Source organism: Sorex fumeus, unplaced genomic scaffold (genome assembly GCF_029834395.1).
Source record: "Sorex fumeus unplaced genomic scaffold, SorFum_2.1 ptg000007l, whole genome shotgun sequence".
In the NCBI taxonomy this organism is placed as follows: domain Eukaryota; kingdom Metazoa; phylum Chordata; class Mammalia; order Eulipotyphla; family Soricidae; genus Sorex; species Sorex fumeus.
In genome coordinates this window covers 3,326,196-3,339,702 of record NW_026606064.1, presented here as the reverse complement: position 1 = coordinate 3,339,702, position 13,507 = coordinate 3,326,196, and the positions used below count along the sequence as shown (strand labels likewise).

General features: G+C 47.6%; 1 protein-coding gene across 1 annotated transcript in view; it reads right to left on the bottom strand.

Annotated features, from left to right (window-relative positions):
• LOC130041858 (proteoglycan 3-like) overlaps positions 1-13,175 on the bottom strand; it is a 43,082-nt gene extending 29,907 nt beyond the window's left edge. Inside the window, exon 1 of the mRNA XM_056134145.1 lies at positions 13,121-13,175. Coding sequence (XP_055990120.1) covers positions 13,121-13,175 — 55 coding nt within the window. The remainder of the gene's footprint in view (positions 1-13,120) is intronic.
• Positions 13,176-13,507: the final 332 nt, after the last annotated feature.

Genomic DNA, 13,507 nt, shown 5'->3' with positions numbered 1-13,507 from the left:
GACTATCTGGCCTGAGCACCATAGTCTGAGATCGAGATGGCCCTAGGAGAGCAATTCTATAAGTTTAAGATATTTCTTACTGTATCCATACAAAATTATTTATATTATATTCTTATATGCTTGTTGGACAAGGAGAGGAGAGGCATGCCCATGGGATTATGCTCTAGGGTGGGTCCTCCTGCTGAGGAAGGATCTGTCCTAGGAGTGGTCTTCCCTGAGGCTAAGATTTCTACCCCTATTGATTTCTACCCCTATTGATTGTGACCACACCTATGTGTAATTGTTTCCCCAATTCCTCTTGGAGAGAGATATAATGAGACTGTAGATTGGGCATGGGGGGGGGGGTGCAGAGAGACAGAAGGAGAAGGGGGCAGAGACAGATGAAGAGAGAATCAGAATAAACTACGACTAACACCTACCAGCCTGGCCCTCGTTCCTTCCTCCGCCTGACCATCACCATCGACCTCTCCGGGGTGGGAGAAGGGTGAGACTACCGAACGCGGGCGGCGGGAGAGATAGAGCCACCGCCGCTGTGTGTGTGCTGCGCCCCTCTAGTGTGAGTTTACACAAAGGGTAGGTTGAGACTAAAAGGTACAAAATAGCCATATGAGTAAATATATAATGGTTGAAGTGGAGACCCAAGAAAAGATGGTGAAAATGAGTCAGGGCGACAGTGCAGGAGGGCAGGCACTTGCCTTGCATGAGGTTCCCTTTGCCTCGACTCTGATTTGAATCCCCAGGACTACATATGAGAGCCATGCAGGGTCATTCCTGAGCACAGATCCAGGGATGACCTCCAAGTGCCATCAGGGATGATCCAAAACAAGCAAACAAAAGAAAATTGCAGTATGTGAAGCAGGGTCCTGCATAGGGATAGGATCTCATACTGGGGGCAGTGACCTAGGGAGACCACCATGCATAGATTAAGAGCCTCCTGCCACCCAGAGCTCTTTGGCCTCTGGACATAGCCATCCCCACCTCTTCTTGGATCCAAAGAACCTTTAAAGTGTCTCTCTCCATGTCCCCTCTCCAGGATAAAGCACCAGGGCAGCAGAGATGGCTGGAAACTAGAACTGTAGATGCAGAATGGGGGTCACTCTGTTACCTGGGAAGCAGCTCCCCCTTGATAGTGGAGGTGGGTATGGAGGAGAAGGATGGGAGGGTCAGGAGATATAGTCATTCTCCTGAGAATAGTTTGTAGAACTCATCTTAGAAGTGGGAGCCATTGAACTCAAACACTGAAAGCTTCCTCCTTCCATGTGGCTGTCCACACAGACTCTCATAGTTCCATCCCAATTATGTTCAACTATTACTCACGATGTCTGTGGGGGGAGGAGTTGAGTCACAGCTGACTGTGTTTAGGGTTTATTCGTGACTCTATACTCAAGGTCACTGCTGGCCACGCAAGGAGATCATATGCAGTTCCGAGGATTGAACAAGGTTGGCACACCTGCTGACTGTCCTATCTCTCCAGTTTCCCCAAAATAATTCCTTTTGGGGGATTTAAGAGACACATTTTTTAGCAGTGCCCAAAACATATGTCAAGATCCGCACTCAGAGATCATTCTTGACAAGACTTGGGGCGACCAGGTGGAGGTAGTGGGGATCAAACCCAGGTTGGTCCTGTACGAGGCAACTACCCTACCTGCTATTGTGTTTTTCTGGCTTCTCCAGCAGAATTCTTGATGCATGCCCCCCACCTGCCACATACACACATGAAAAGTCACTCCCACATCATGCGTATAACATTCTGAATGCAAACAATGTAGAAGGGCCATTTCCTTCTCCCCTGAGTGTGCAATCCTTGAAACTCCCTTTGGGGAGACCAAAACGGTCTCTTTTGCACATGTCCTGCATGCAGACGGTGCTAAAGCTAAATGTCTCAGACACCGACCCCAGCCTCCATCATATGGTGGAAGTGAGTGCATCTAGCGTTTTCCAGCGAATGGAGTTTCAAAATGAGCAATTGAACAAACGAGTCAGGAACTGCTGAGAGCCTTTTTTAGATTTCTGGAAAGCTGAGGGATGGAGCCCAAGGGCCCCAGGACAGTGAGAGGGAGGAAGCTCCAGGGCAGGGAGGTGGGACCGGAACCAGAACTGCTGGAACTGGAACTGCTGGAACCAGACCCGGAAGTGCTGGCTTAGACAGAGCAGACGAAGGACATCTTCGTTTCACAAATATCTGTCTTCCAAAAGCCCCCTAGCAAGAGAGCACACAGAGATATCAGCTGGCTCACAGCCGCTTCTGAAGACTTCCAAGCTTCATTCCTCACCCCCAGCTAATGCAACAGGTCACAGAGCTCTTCCTGGAAGGAGGTCTCTCTGCAGACTCAAACTTACATCCTCATGCTTATCCCAGACTTGGTGCTATCTTCCTATTGCACCCATAGGGACACTGAGGCAGGGTGGGGTAAGCACTTGACTGTATCTCAGCTGGCAAGAACCAGGATGTGGAAGCCTGACTCTATCCATATGGACTCAGCCACTTCTTGAAACTCCTCATCTCTGGCGTCCACACCTCTCTACAATGGCCAGCCACCTGCCAGCCAGGCCCTATTCCCACCTCTTGCCTTCAGCCCTGACCCACACCTGCATTTCTGCCAGCTGCTCTGCCTGTCACATCATTTCTTCATTCTCATCCCCTGTGACTCAGAGGAAAGAGATGACCCATCCTGTCCCCCAGGCCCAGGGCTGAGCTCTGCTGGGAGAAGGGAGAAGGCCACTTGGCCTCTGCCCCCTGCCCATCAAGCTGCTTGACTGTCTGCCACAGGAAGTGCAATGTCAGCCCTCACAGCCATCTTCTGGGTCTCCAAGGTGGGAAGGGCTTGAGTTAGGGTGTGTTACCAGGCATCTCCAAGGGACAACAGGTCAGAGTCATCCACCATCACACCCTCACCTTGGCGTCCATCCCCTCACCTTGGTTGTATAAGGCCACACAGTTTCTTTCTCCACACCTTGGCTCCCTTAAGGCCCAGTGTGTATAATTCCAATTGCTCCTATTGTCCATTCAAAGTTTTCAAACAGATCCTGAAGAAATAATAGTCTGGGTCAGAGGACAAACCAGTCCAAGGAAACAGCCTCTGGTGGCCACAGAGGATTCTTGGTCAAAGAACAGTGTCCTTATGGATACTCAGTCTATGAATAAGCTCATCTGAGGACTCACTTGACCAGGGGCATTTACCTGGAGACCCATCAGCCGCAAGGGTGTGTGACCAATACCAGGGGACCACACAGCCTTCACAGGGTTCACTACACATCCAAGTTTCTCAGGGGTCTTATTAAAATACAGGCTCTGGTCTAGGAAGTTTGGGACTAGGGCCCTGCCAGGGTTGGGCATTCCTAACCAGCCACCTGGGCACGCTGGTACTGCTGGCCCGTGAGCACACTGAGTAACAAACATCTGGGCTCTTAGTCATCTGCCATTACAAACTCGGAGAGAAGGACCCTGAGGGAAACAGAAGTTCCCAGGAAGCTAGTCAGTCCATGGTGCATGTGTGAATGTGTAGCCATCAGCTCTGTGGGCAAAGTGAGAAGGCAGAGGGAAGGGAAACCGGACCTGGAACCATTGCCCACCAGTAGCACCAGTCCTCAGCAGATTTCAAGTGACAGCACAAAGTCACTCAACAGGAGGTTGGGAAGAGAGAGATGCCCAGAGTGGGGTTCTCCTGAGCCAGAAAACCCCTGCCTGCTGCTCTCATCACTTCAACTTCCAGGGTGCAGAAGGGGCTATCAGAAATAAATCCCTGTCCCTGAGTGGGGTGGGTGCTCACTTACCTTGGAGACTCCTATCCAGACCTGGCCTTGTTTAATCTCACTGGCTAAAGAATGGATTTGATTATTGGTACATTGGTTGTGGATGGAAACAAGGTTACTTTTGTAGCACTTCCTGCACATATTCTGCAAGGAGAAGAGAACAGGGGGTGGAGAGTTCATCCTGGATTCCTGTCTAGGAAAGAGGCTCACAGTTCTGCTGCCTGTCAGTAGCCAGGGACCACGTCTTTCCCCTCAATCCCATTCCAAGTTCTTGTCTTCAACAACATCATTTTGTCTTGTTCTGGGGCCACATTCAGCTGTGCTCCTACTCTATGCTCAGGTATAACTTCTGGCAGGACTCGGTGGGCCCTAGGAGGTGCTGGAGATCGAATTAGATAAGCTGTGGGTAAGGCAAGCGTCCGACCCGTGTACCACCTCCCCAGTCCCTGCTGTCAGGAACATCTTGCAAAGAGTAATATTAATGGCCAGAGTAATTACAATCACCAAGTATGGAGTTTTTCCATGGCCCAGGGACTGTTCCTGATACTTTCCTGGTCTCAGTTCATCCTCATCCCGAGCCCAGCAACTTGCTGCCACACTTCTTCAGGCTGCTTACAGCTGGCACTACCTCTCCTCTCTTTACAAATGCAGACACAAGGTGAAGTCGCCTGCAAGGACACCGTCCAGGAAAGGCCAAGCCAGTGCTTCATACAGGGACATCTGACCCAGAGGCCTTTTATGTGAATTTCTGGGTCTCTATTTGCACTTTGCACATCACCAATATCATCATCACCTAGGAATGTGTTCTAAGTGCAAACTCCAGGCTGGTAAGCCAAAGATCTGTGTTTTACCAAGACCTTGTGAAGACACAGAGTTGCTCATGCTAGATTTCAAGAACCACTAGTCGGAATAAGAGAAAACAGATGCTTGAATCTTCTCTCCTACCCTAGCACACACACATACACCCTACCCTGGAACGTCCCAGAAGTTTCCCTGCCGCTTACCTTAGCTGAAGAAAATGCCTGTGGCGTCTTCACCAATATGACAGGGTGACAGGTCTTGCACCCAGGAGTACCCTGCAATTGAACTGTATCCTCTTCCTTGGGGCACTCAAAGTTCTCTGAAACAGCAGGGTCTGAATCCAGGTTGTCCTTATCCTCAAAATCTCTTGACAGCCAGAAGCCTCGACCTCCTCTTTCCCTGATGGAATCTCCTCCCCATTCAGTGCCAACTCACCCCTATGCTCCCCGGGGCATACTATGTCCTGGCTTTGGTTGTCCTGAGTGTCCAGACACTCTGGAGGTGGGGAATTGTCCCCTGAAGAAGAGATAACCTTCCATCAGGTTGAAAGTCTCGCTTTAGGACCATGGACAGTATCAGACACACCCAGATACGCAAACACACAGACACACACACATACATACACATAAACACATCTTCGTAGGGCCTTCACGTGGAGGCAAGACTGGGGAGGGTCTAACTCAGTTTGGGCAAAGCCAGATCTCTTGACCCATGTGTCCCGCCTCGATGAGAGCCTCACCCCATAGGTGAATATTTTGCAGGTGTGAGAAACACATCTGGGAAGGCCTGTGTCTCCCCAAGTGCCCAAGGAGAGAGCAATGGCTGAGAAGGCCGGGCAGGACTCACCCAGGTGGCGCGCAGAGACAGCTCCCAGCAGGAGGGGCAGCAGCAGGAGCACCTTCATCTCTCCAGTCAGGGACGAGATCACAGCACCTTCTCTCCTTGCAGGTGTGGAGTGCTTCTCCACAGTCCCTTGGCATGGAGCACAGATGCAGTGTCTGAGCTGGTTGATCAAAGGCAAAGCTAAAGAGTGTCACTGTCTTCCTAAGGACACGTCCTGAGCTGTGGCACCTGGCACAGGTCCCAGAGACATTAGCACCGGGACATAAGTCCCTTTCTCCTGGAAGCCCCCACAGTGCTCCTGGGACAGAAATTACCCATTCCCCCTAGATTTTGGCTTCATGACTTCTGTCCCCACTGGCTCCCTCCAGGACAGAGTGGGAAACAGCATCACCAGTGCTGAGAATAAGCCTCCAAGGTGTTGGCCGCATGGGTTCCTGCTTCCTCCCAGCCCTGGACTCTCCACCCTGGGCATCAAGGGTTGGGGGGGACTCACCTAACGATCTGAGGCGTCCACTCTCAGCACGGCTGGCTGCTGAGCTCTCGGGAGGCCCCTTATATTGAGCTTTTTAGAGAAGTAGAAGGAGGCTAGGATGATTGCTCCAGGTTTGGATGATTGCTCCAGGAACTGCACTCCAGGGTGCAGTTGCTGATAAGGAGTTTGCTCAATTGTCTGTCTCACCCGTCAGCTTGGATATTAGCAGATGCCAAAAAAAAAAAAACTTGCCCCCTAGGAACTGCTGTCATTTGTGAGTGTCTTGTAGTGGGAGTGGTCAACTCTAAACAATTTCCCTTCACCCCAGATGTGAAGGGCTAAAGTCCTCTGGCTTATGTCTCAGCAGAGAACCAAGAGGGGCATAATGGAGGAGAGTGAGGAGAAGAGGCAAAGTGAACCTCAGGCCTTCCGAGCACCTCTGTAGACCAGGTACTTCCTGTGCACCCAACCCACCACATCCCCAGAAGCTCGCACCAGCTCACTGTTTTCTCAAGGATGGGACAGTGACCAGCCAAGATTGCACAAGAAGTAGGGAGCTAATTTTTTTCTTTTTTAAAAAGATCTTTTAAAAATTAAATTCAATATTTTAATACATTTTACTGTGTAATTTTGTCTTTTTTCCCTCTAAATTTTGCCTTTAGATTTGACTTTTATTTGACTTTTATTCCATTATTATAGATGATAATTCGATTGATATTTTCATCTGAGAGAGAAGGCAGTCTTCTTTAGGTATTTTCAAGCCTTGGGTTTTGCTACTATTAATAAAATCCACACCTTCACACCAGTTTCAGGAATAGGTAAGGGCTTTAAAATTGCTAACTGCTCCAAAAGGCAACTTAGAAAGCGAGAATAATCATAACCTCATTGAATTAGAAGGCTTTTTACACTGCTGGACAAGTTTAAAGAAGAAAATAAAGATATCTTTATAATATAATCTACTATGTTTCCAATATATCTTTATAATATATCATAAATCCTAGAATTTCACAAGAACTACTTTTTTAAAAAAATTTTGAATCACCGTAAGATAGACCATTACAAACCTGTTTATGACTGGGTTTTAGTCATACAGTGTTCCAACACCCATACTTTTAATTAAGTAGACATTATGCTAGAGAAATATCCAGAAATCTAAAATACGAGGGGAAATATTAGTGAATTAAAGAGAAAATGTGTTTTTATATAGAGAGGGAGCTAAATTTGCAAGACATCTCAGCACTGAACTTTTACTTTCCCTCCCTTCCTCACTCACCATTCTCTCCCCACTGTGTCCCCTTTGTCTCCTTCTCCTTTCCCCATTTTTCTTTTACTTATTTACTCCCCATGGTGTACTCAATATGCCAAATACCAGTAACAATGATGGGTCTCATTCTCCTAATCCTGAAAGAACATTTCTCAGGGCTAGGACAAAGGAGACGTTACTGGTGCCTCCTCAAGTCCATCGACGAACAACAGGATGATCATAATCGTGATTATTGAATCACCATGAGATGCACAGTTACAAAGTTGTTCATGATTGGTTTCAGTCATACAATGTTCCATCACCCATCCCTTCACCAGTGTACATTTCTCACCACCAATGTCTGAGTTCATCATGTCGACCAAGACCATTCATGGTAACTCACAGTTCCAGAAGGCAGAATCTAAACAATGGACATGGGAGTCTCCCGGTGGACGATTCCACAATGAAATAGACCACATCATATTCAATCAACAGTTTTGCCTGACTGATGTCGCTGTTGTCCCAAAATTTCGAACGGGATCGGACCACCGTCTCCTTCGTGCAAAATTCTACTTCACAGAGCGGGGAGAAAGGGCTGCAAAGTTCAAAAAGAGAACTCCCAGAATGACCACCAACTGGGAACTCTTTGGTACTATTGCGGCAACATGGGAAGATGCCATTGTTGACAACATTGACGAGGAATACTATCGACTGGTTCAGCACCTCCATGAATGTGCGAGGAACGCCAAGAGAGAGATAGCCACAAAAAATTGCCTATCTTCGAAAACTCTTGAGCTAATTCACCAGCGTGGTTTGGCGCATGCCTCAGGCAACCGCAAGCTAACGTCCGAGTTCGCAAAGCAGTGCAGAGATGCGATCAAGGAAGACCTCAAAGAGAGAAGAGCAGAAGTACTGGTAGATGTGGCAGAAGCCGGGAAAAGTATTCGTAACGCCCGCCTGTCCTTCACCAACTACAAGACCAAGATGACTGCCCTCCGACGTCCTGATGGATCCATCACATTCTCCAGAACGGCAATGGAGAAGATTATCCATAACTTCTACTCAAATCTCTTCGATAGCCATGTCCACTTGCCGACATACCAAATTCCACAGGATGGATATGTCGTTCCCAACGTTCTCCCTTCCGAAATCCAAAACGCCATTTCGTCGGTAAAGAAACAAATAGCACCCGGCCCAGACAAGGTCAGACCTGAACACCTGAAGAACCTGCCGTCAGTACTCATCAATACATTGGCTTGGCTCTTCACTCGCTACCTGTCTGAATGCAAGGTTCCATCCCAATGGAAAACCAGCAGGACCGTACTACTGTTCAAGAAGGGAGACATTCATGACATTGGCAACTATCGCCCGATCTGCCTATTGTCTGTCATCTACAAGTTGTTCACTCGAGTCATCCTAAATAGGATTGGCAGAACACTAGATGAAGGACAACCATGAGAGCAAGCTGGGTTCCGCAAAGGATTCAGCACCATCGACCATATCCACACGATAACCAAGCTCATTGAGGTTTCTCAGGAGTTCAAGATGCCGCTCTGTTTAATGTTCATTGATTTAAAGAAGGCCTTTGATTCTGTTGAGACGGAAGCGGTCATTGAAGCCCTAGCCAATCAGGGCATTCAAGCCCAATACATCAGGATCCTCCGTGAGCTGTATTGCGGATTCACTACCAGGATCTCACCATTCTACAAAGAAGTGATCGTTGATGTCAAGAGAGGGGTTTCGGCAGGGTGATACCATTTCACCGAAACTCTTCAGTGCCACCCTCGAGAACATCATGCGACGACTGGAATGGGAAGGAATGGGAGTGAAGATAGATGGTCGGCAACTACACCACCTACGCTTTGCTGATGACATTGTTTTAATAACACCAAACATCAGCCAAGCGGCACATATGCTGGCCGACTTTGACCATGAGTGTGGAAATGTAGGACTACAGCTGAATTTTATGAAGACAATGTTTATGAGAAACAGCCTCGTTCCTGATGCCCCATTCGCTCTCAACGGAATGACCATCTCCAAATGCAACAGCTATGTGTACCTAGGTCGAGAGGTCAACATGACAAATGACCTGGCACCTGAGCTGCGCAGGAGGAAGAGAGCAGCTTTGAACGCTTTCAAGAACGTCGAAGAAATAGCCAAGAGGACGAAGAACCTCCGGCTCTGGGCACATCTCTTTGATTCCACTGTTCTTCCTGCATTAACATATGCCTCAGAGACCTGGGCCCTATGCAAACAAGATGAGAACGATATTCAGGTCTCCCAAAGAAGAATAGAAAGAGCTATGCTTGGAATATCACGTTTCACTCAAATGAGAGAAAGAATCCGGAGTTCTGACATTCGTCGACCATCAAGAATCAGGGACGCTGTCTCATTTGCCAAGGTGTCGAAAATCAGATGGGCTGGTCACGTAATGAGATCTAAAGACGACCGCTGGACTAGAGCTGTTACCGACTGGATTCCACGGGATGTCAAAAGACCGCGTGGCCGCCTACCTACCAGATGGTCAGACTTCTTCGTCAAGATCATGAACGATCGGTTTGAGGCCCTTCATGTTCCCGGAGCGAACAGATGCCATTGGGCTACACTAGCACGCGACAGGGACAAATGGAGACGTTACTGGCGCCCGCTCGAGCAAATCGACGACTAATGGGAAGTTAAGTTTAAGTTAAGTTAATGTTTCCCTCCTCTCACCCCCACTTCAGACTGCCTCTATGACAGGCACTTTTCTTCTTTCTTTCTCTCTCCCTCCCTCTCTCTCTCCTTTTGGGCATTTGGTACTGAGAGGTTATCATGTTTGTTCCTTTTCGGTGATCATTTCCAACTATCATTGTCATAGTGGTCACTTCTCTATCCTAACTGCCTTCATCTCCAGTATTTGAAGCAGACTTCCAACCATGGACCAATCCTCCTGGCCCTTGTTTATCACTTGATCACTTGACTTCCCGTTAATCATCGATTTGCTCAAGCGGGCTCCAGTAACATCTCCATTTGTCCCTGTCACGTATAGCCCAATGGCGTCTGTTTGTTCTAGGAACACGAAGAGCCTCAAACCGATCGTTCAGGATCTTGATGAAGAAGTCTGACCATCTGGTAGGTGGGCGGCCACGCGGTCTTTTGACATCCCGTGAAATTTAGTCGGTAACGGCTCTAGTCCAGCGGTCGTCTCCAAATCTCATTACGTGACCAACCCATCTGATTTTTGACACCTTGGCAAATGAGACAGTGTCCCTGATTCTTGATCGTCGACGGAGGTTGGAACTCCAGATTCTTTCTCTCATTTGAGTGAAACGTGATACTCCAAGCATAGCTCTTTCAATTCCTCTTTGGGAGACCCAAATAGCATTCTTGGTCTGTTTTCATAGGGCCCAGGTCTCTGAGGCGTATGTTAATGCAGGAAGAACAGTGAAATTGAAAAGATGTGCCTAGAGCCAGAGGTTCTTTGTCCTCTTAGCTATTTCTTCGACGCTCTTGAAGGCTTTCCAAGCTGCTCTCTTCCTCCTGCGCAACTTAGGTGCCAGGTCATTCATCATGTTGACTTCTCGACCTAGGTACACATAACTGTTGCATTCGGAGATGGTCATTCCATTGAGAGCGAATGGAGCATCAGGAATGAGGCTGTTTCTCATAAACATTGTCTTCATGAGATTCAGCTGGAGTCCGACCTTTCCACACTCACGGTCGAAGTCGGCCAGCATTTGTGCTGCTTGGCTAATGTTATTAGAACGATGTCATCAGCAAAGCGTAGGTGGTGTAGTTGCCGACCATCTATCTTCACTCCCATTCCTTCCCATTCCAGTCGTTGCATGATAATGCCTTGGGTATCAGTCTCGTACTATGTTTCTTTATATCCCAACAATGAGTGCAATTATTCTATGTCTGTCCCTCTCCTTCTGATTCATTTCACTCAGCATGATACTCTCCATGTACATCCATGTATAAGCAAATTTTGTGACTTCATTTTTCCTAGCAGCCATATAGTATTCCATTGTGTAGATATACCATAGTTCATAGTAGATATACCAGTGTGTAGATATACCATAGTTCACTCACCTATTCCCAGGCAATTGGTTTATTTCCAGATTCTGTCTATTGTGAATAGTGCTACAGAGCATATAAATGCAGATGACTTTTCCACATTGTGTTTTTGGGCCCCTGAGGTATATTCTCAAGCAATATACCCCCTGAGATACATTGCTGGGTCATGTGGAACATTGATTTCTAGTTTTTTTTTTTTTTAGAAATTCCTATGCTGTCTTCCAAAAAGACTGAACCAGTCGCATCCCTACCAGCAATGAATGAGAGTCCTCTTCTCCTCGCATCCACACCCGCACTGGTTGCTCTCGTTCTTTTTGATGTGTGCCAGCCTTTGTGATATGAGATGATATCTTATTATTTTGATTTGCATCCCCCTGATGATTAGTGGTGTAGAGTATTTTTCATGTGCCTTTTGGCCATTTGTATTTCTTATTTTTAGTCAGTTTCTGTTTATTTCTTCTCCTCAATTATTCCTTCTTCTCAAATCAATATCTGATGTGATGTGATCAGATATTTTTCTTTGTAAAGTTATACCAGTGCCTTATATATCATTGATATTAACCCCTTGCCAGATGTGTATTGGGTAAATAATTTTTCCCATATTTCACTCATATCCCCTGGTTCAAAATTTGCGACCTTTCCCTGGGCCTTTGGATCTCACCCAAAATTTCTCTCTCCCCTGTTCTTTGGTGGACCATTGAGAGGGAACAAATCTGTCTTAAGCATTGACAGAAGTGCCACCCTACTCAGAGCTGAGACACTGCCCCTTACCATACCTGTGACCTGACCTCCAATCCAGATGTGGCTCTTGTTAAGCAATTACACACAGAAGGTGTCAGTGGGTGCAAGAGCTGTGTATGGAGAGGAGATTGCCCTCGTAGCATGTGTGGCAGGTGAAATGCAAGGAAGGGTGAAAGAGAACAAGGGAACTTCAACACCCACCCACTCCCATTCCACCTACGCTCGCCTCTTCTGTGAGGTGTGGAGACTGACTCCACACACACCCCTTCCTCTGGGGTGTTTTCGCTTGCTGAGCACCCCACCTTTTCTTCCTTCCACTGTGCCAGTTCCTCTGAAGGCATCTCCCGGGCCTCATTCGTGTGTTAATTTCCCAATCTACAGGCAGGGTCCCACTTTTGTTGGGGGATAACATCCGGCGATGCTCAGGAGTTAGTCCTGGCTTTACACTCAGGAATCACCCTGGCAGTGCTTGGGTGACCATATGGGATGCCGGTGATCAAACCCAGGTTGGTCATATGCAAGAAAAATGCCCTACTAACTTTACTATTACTCCCGTCCCCGGATTCCCATATTAATCCAGCTGAAGTGACCCTAGATGGGGGCAGAAAAGGGACAAAGATATAAAACAAAGGGAAGATGGGCCATGCAGGACACAGGAAGTACCAAGATGGGCATAACAAAGCTTTCAAGAGTTGGATGCTTTGGGCCCTAGCAGGGAGAAGTTCAGATATCACTTCTCCTTCCCTTCTTCTCCTGCTCCTCCCTAGCACCGTGGACAGCTCCCTTTTGGCCTTAGGAATGCAGACATCTTCTAAAGGGAAAACAAGTCAAAGATTCTGAGCAAGGATGGGGACTCAGGCTCTTGTGGGTCTGGGAGCAGGTGCATACTAGTTCAATCCTTTGCTGCCTTTATTTTCTCATTTATGAGATGAGTATTCAATCCGACCTACCTCATGGGGATGTTCTTAGGACTGAAGGAGCTAATGCACAGAAAGTAATGAACAGGGCACACTCTATGGATTCTAGATAAAAGGGAGCAATTGTTGGGATCACTGTAAGCATGGTGTAGGACAACACCGAGTATATCAGAGCAGAAGGAAGACAACCACAACAGGAAAGGGCTAGATTGGATGGTGGCTGTATGACTCTGGCCCCATTACACATAGAAAAGTATAAACAGAAACAGAAATTCTGAAGTTCAAGAGACTCACTCAGATGAAGAGCGGAAACTGTGCCTAGTAGAACCAACAGTAAGAAGAGCTTCATCTTGGCTTTTCCTGCAGTGAAGGACAGTTTGTTGTACAGGCACAAGCACAGGCTCACTGTGAGTGGGGACTTGGGACTTGGGAGTGAGGTGGGGAGAGGAGGGGGGATCAGAAAAGCTAATGATGAGCCTAGCCCAGATCCTTGGTGCTCCCCACCCCAGGATCAGAGCAGGACAGCCCATGTTCCCTGTGGTCTTGGGTGTGACAAAAGAAATATTATTGAGACACACAAAAAAATCTCAGAACCGAGCTGCTCACTATAGCGATGCCTCCAGACTTTGTGCTAGGCCAATTTTATCAGGGTGCCTCAGGCAAGAGCAGGTATTATACCTC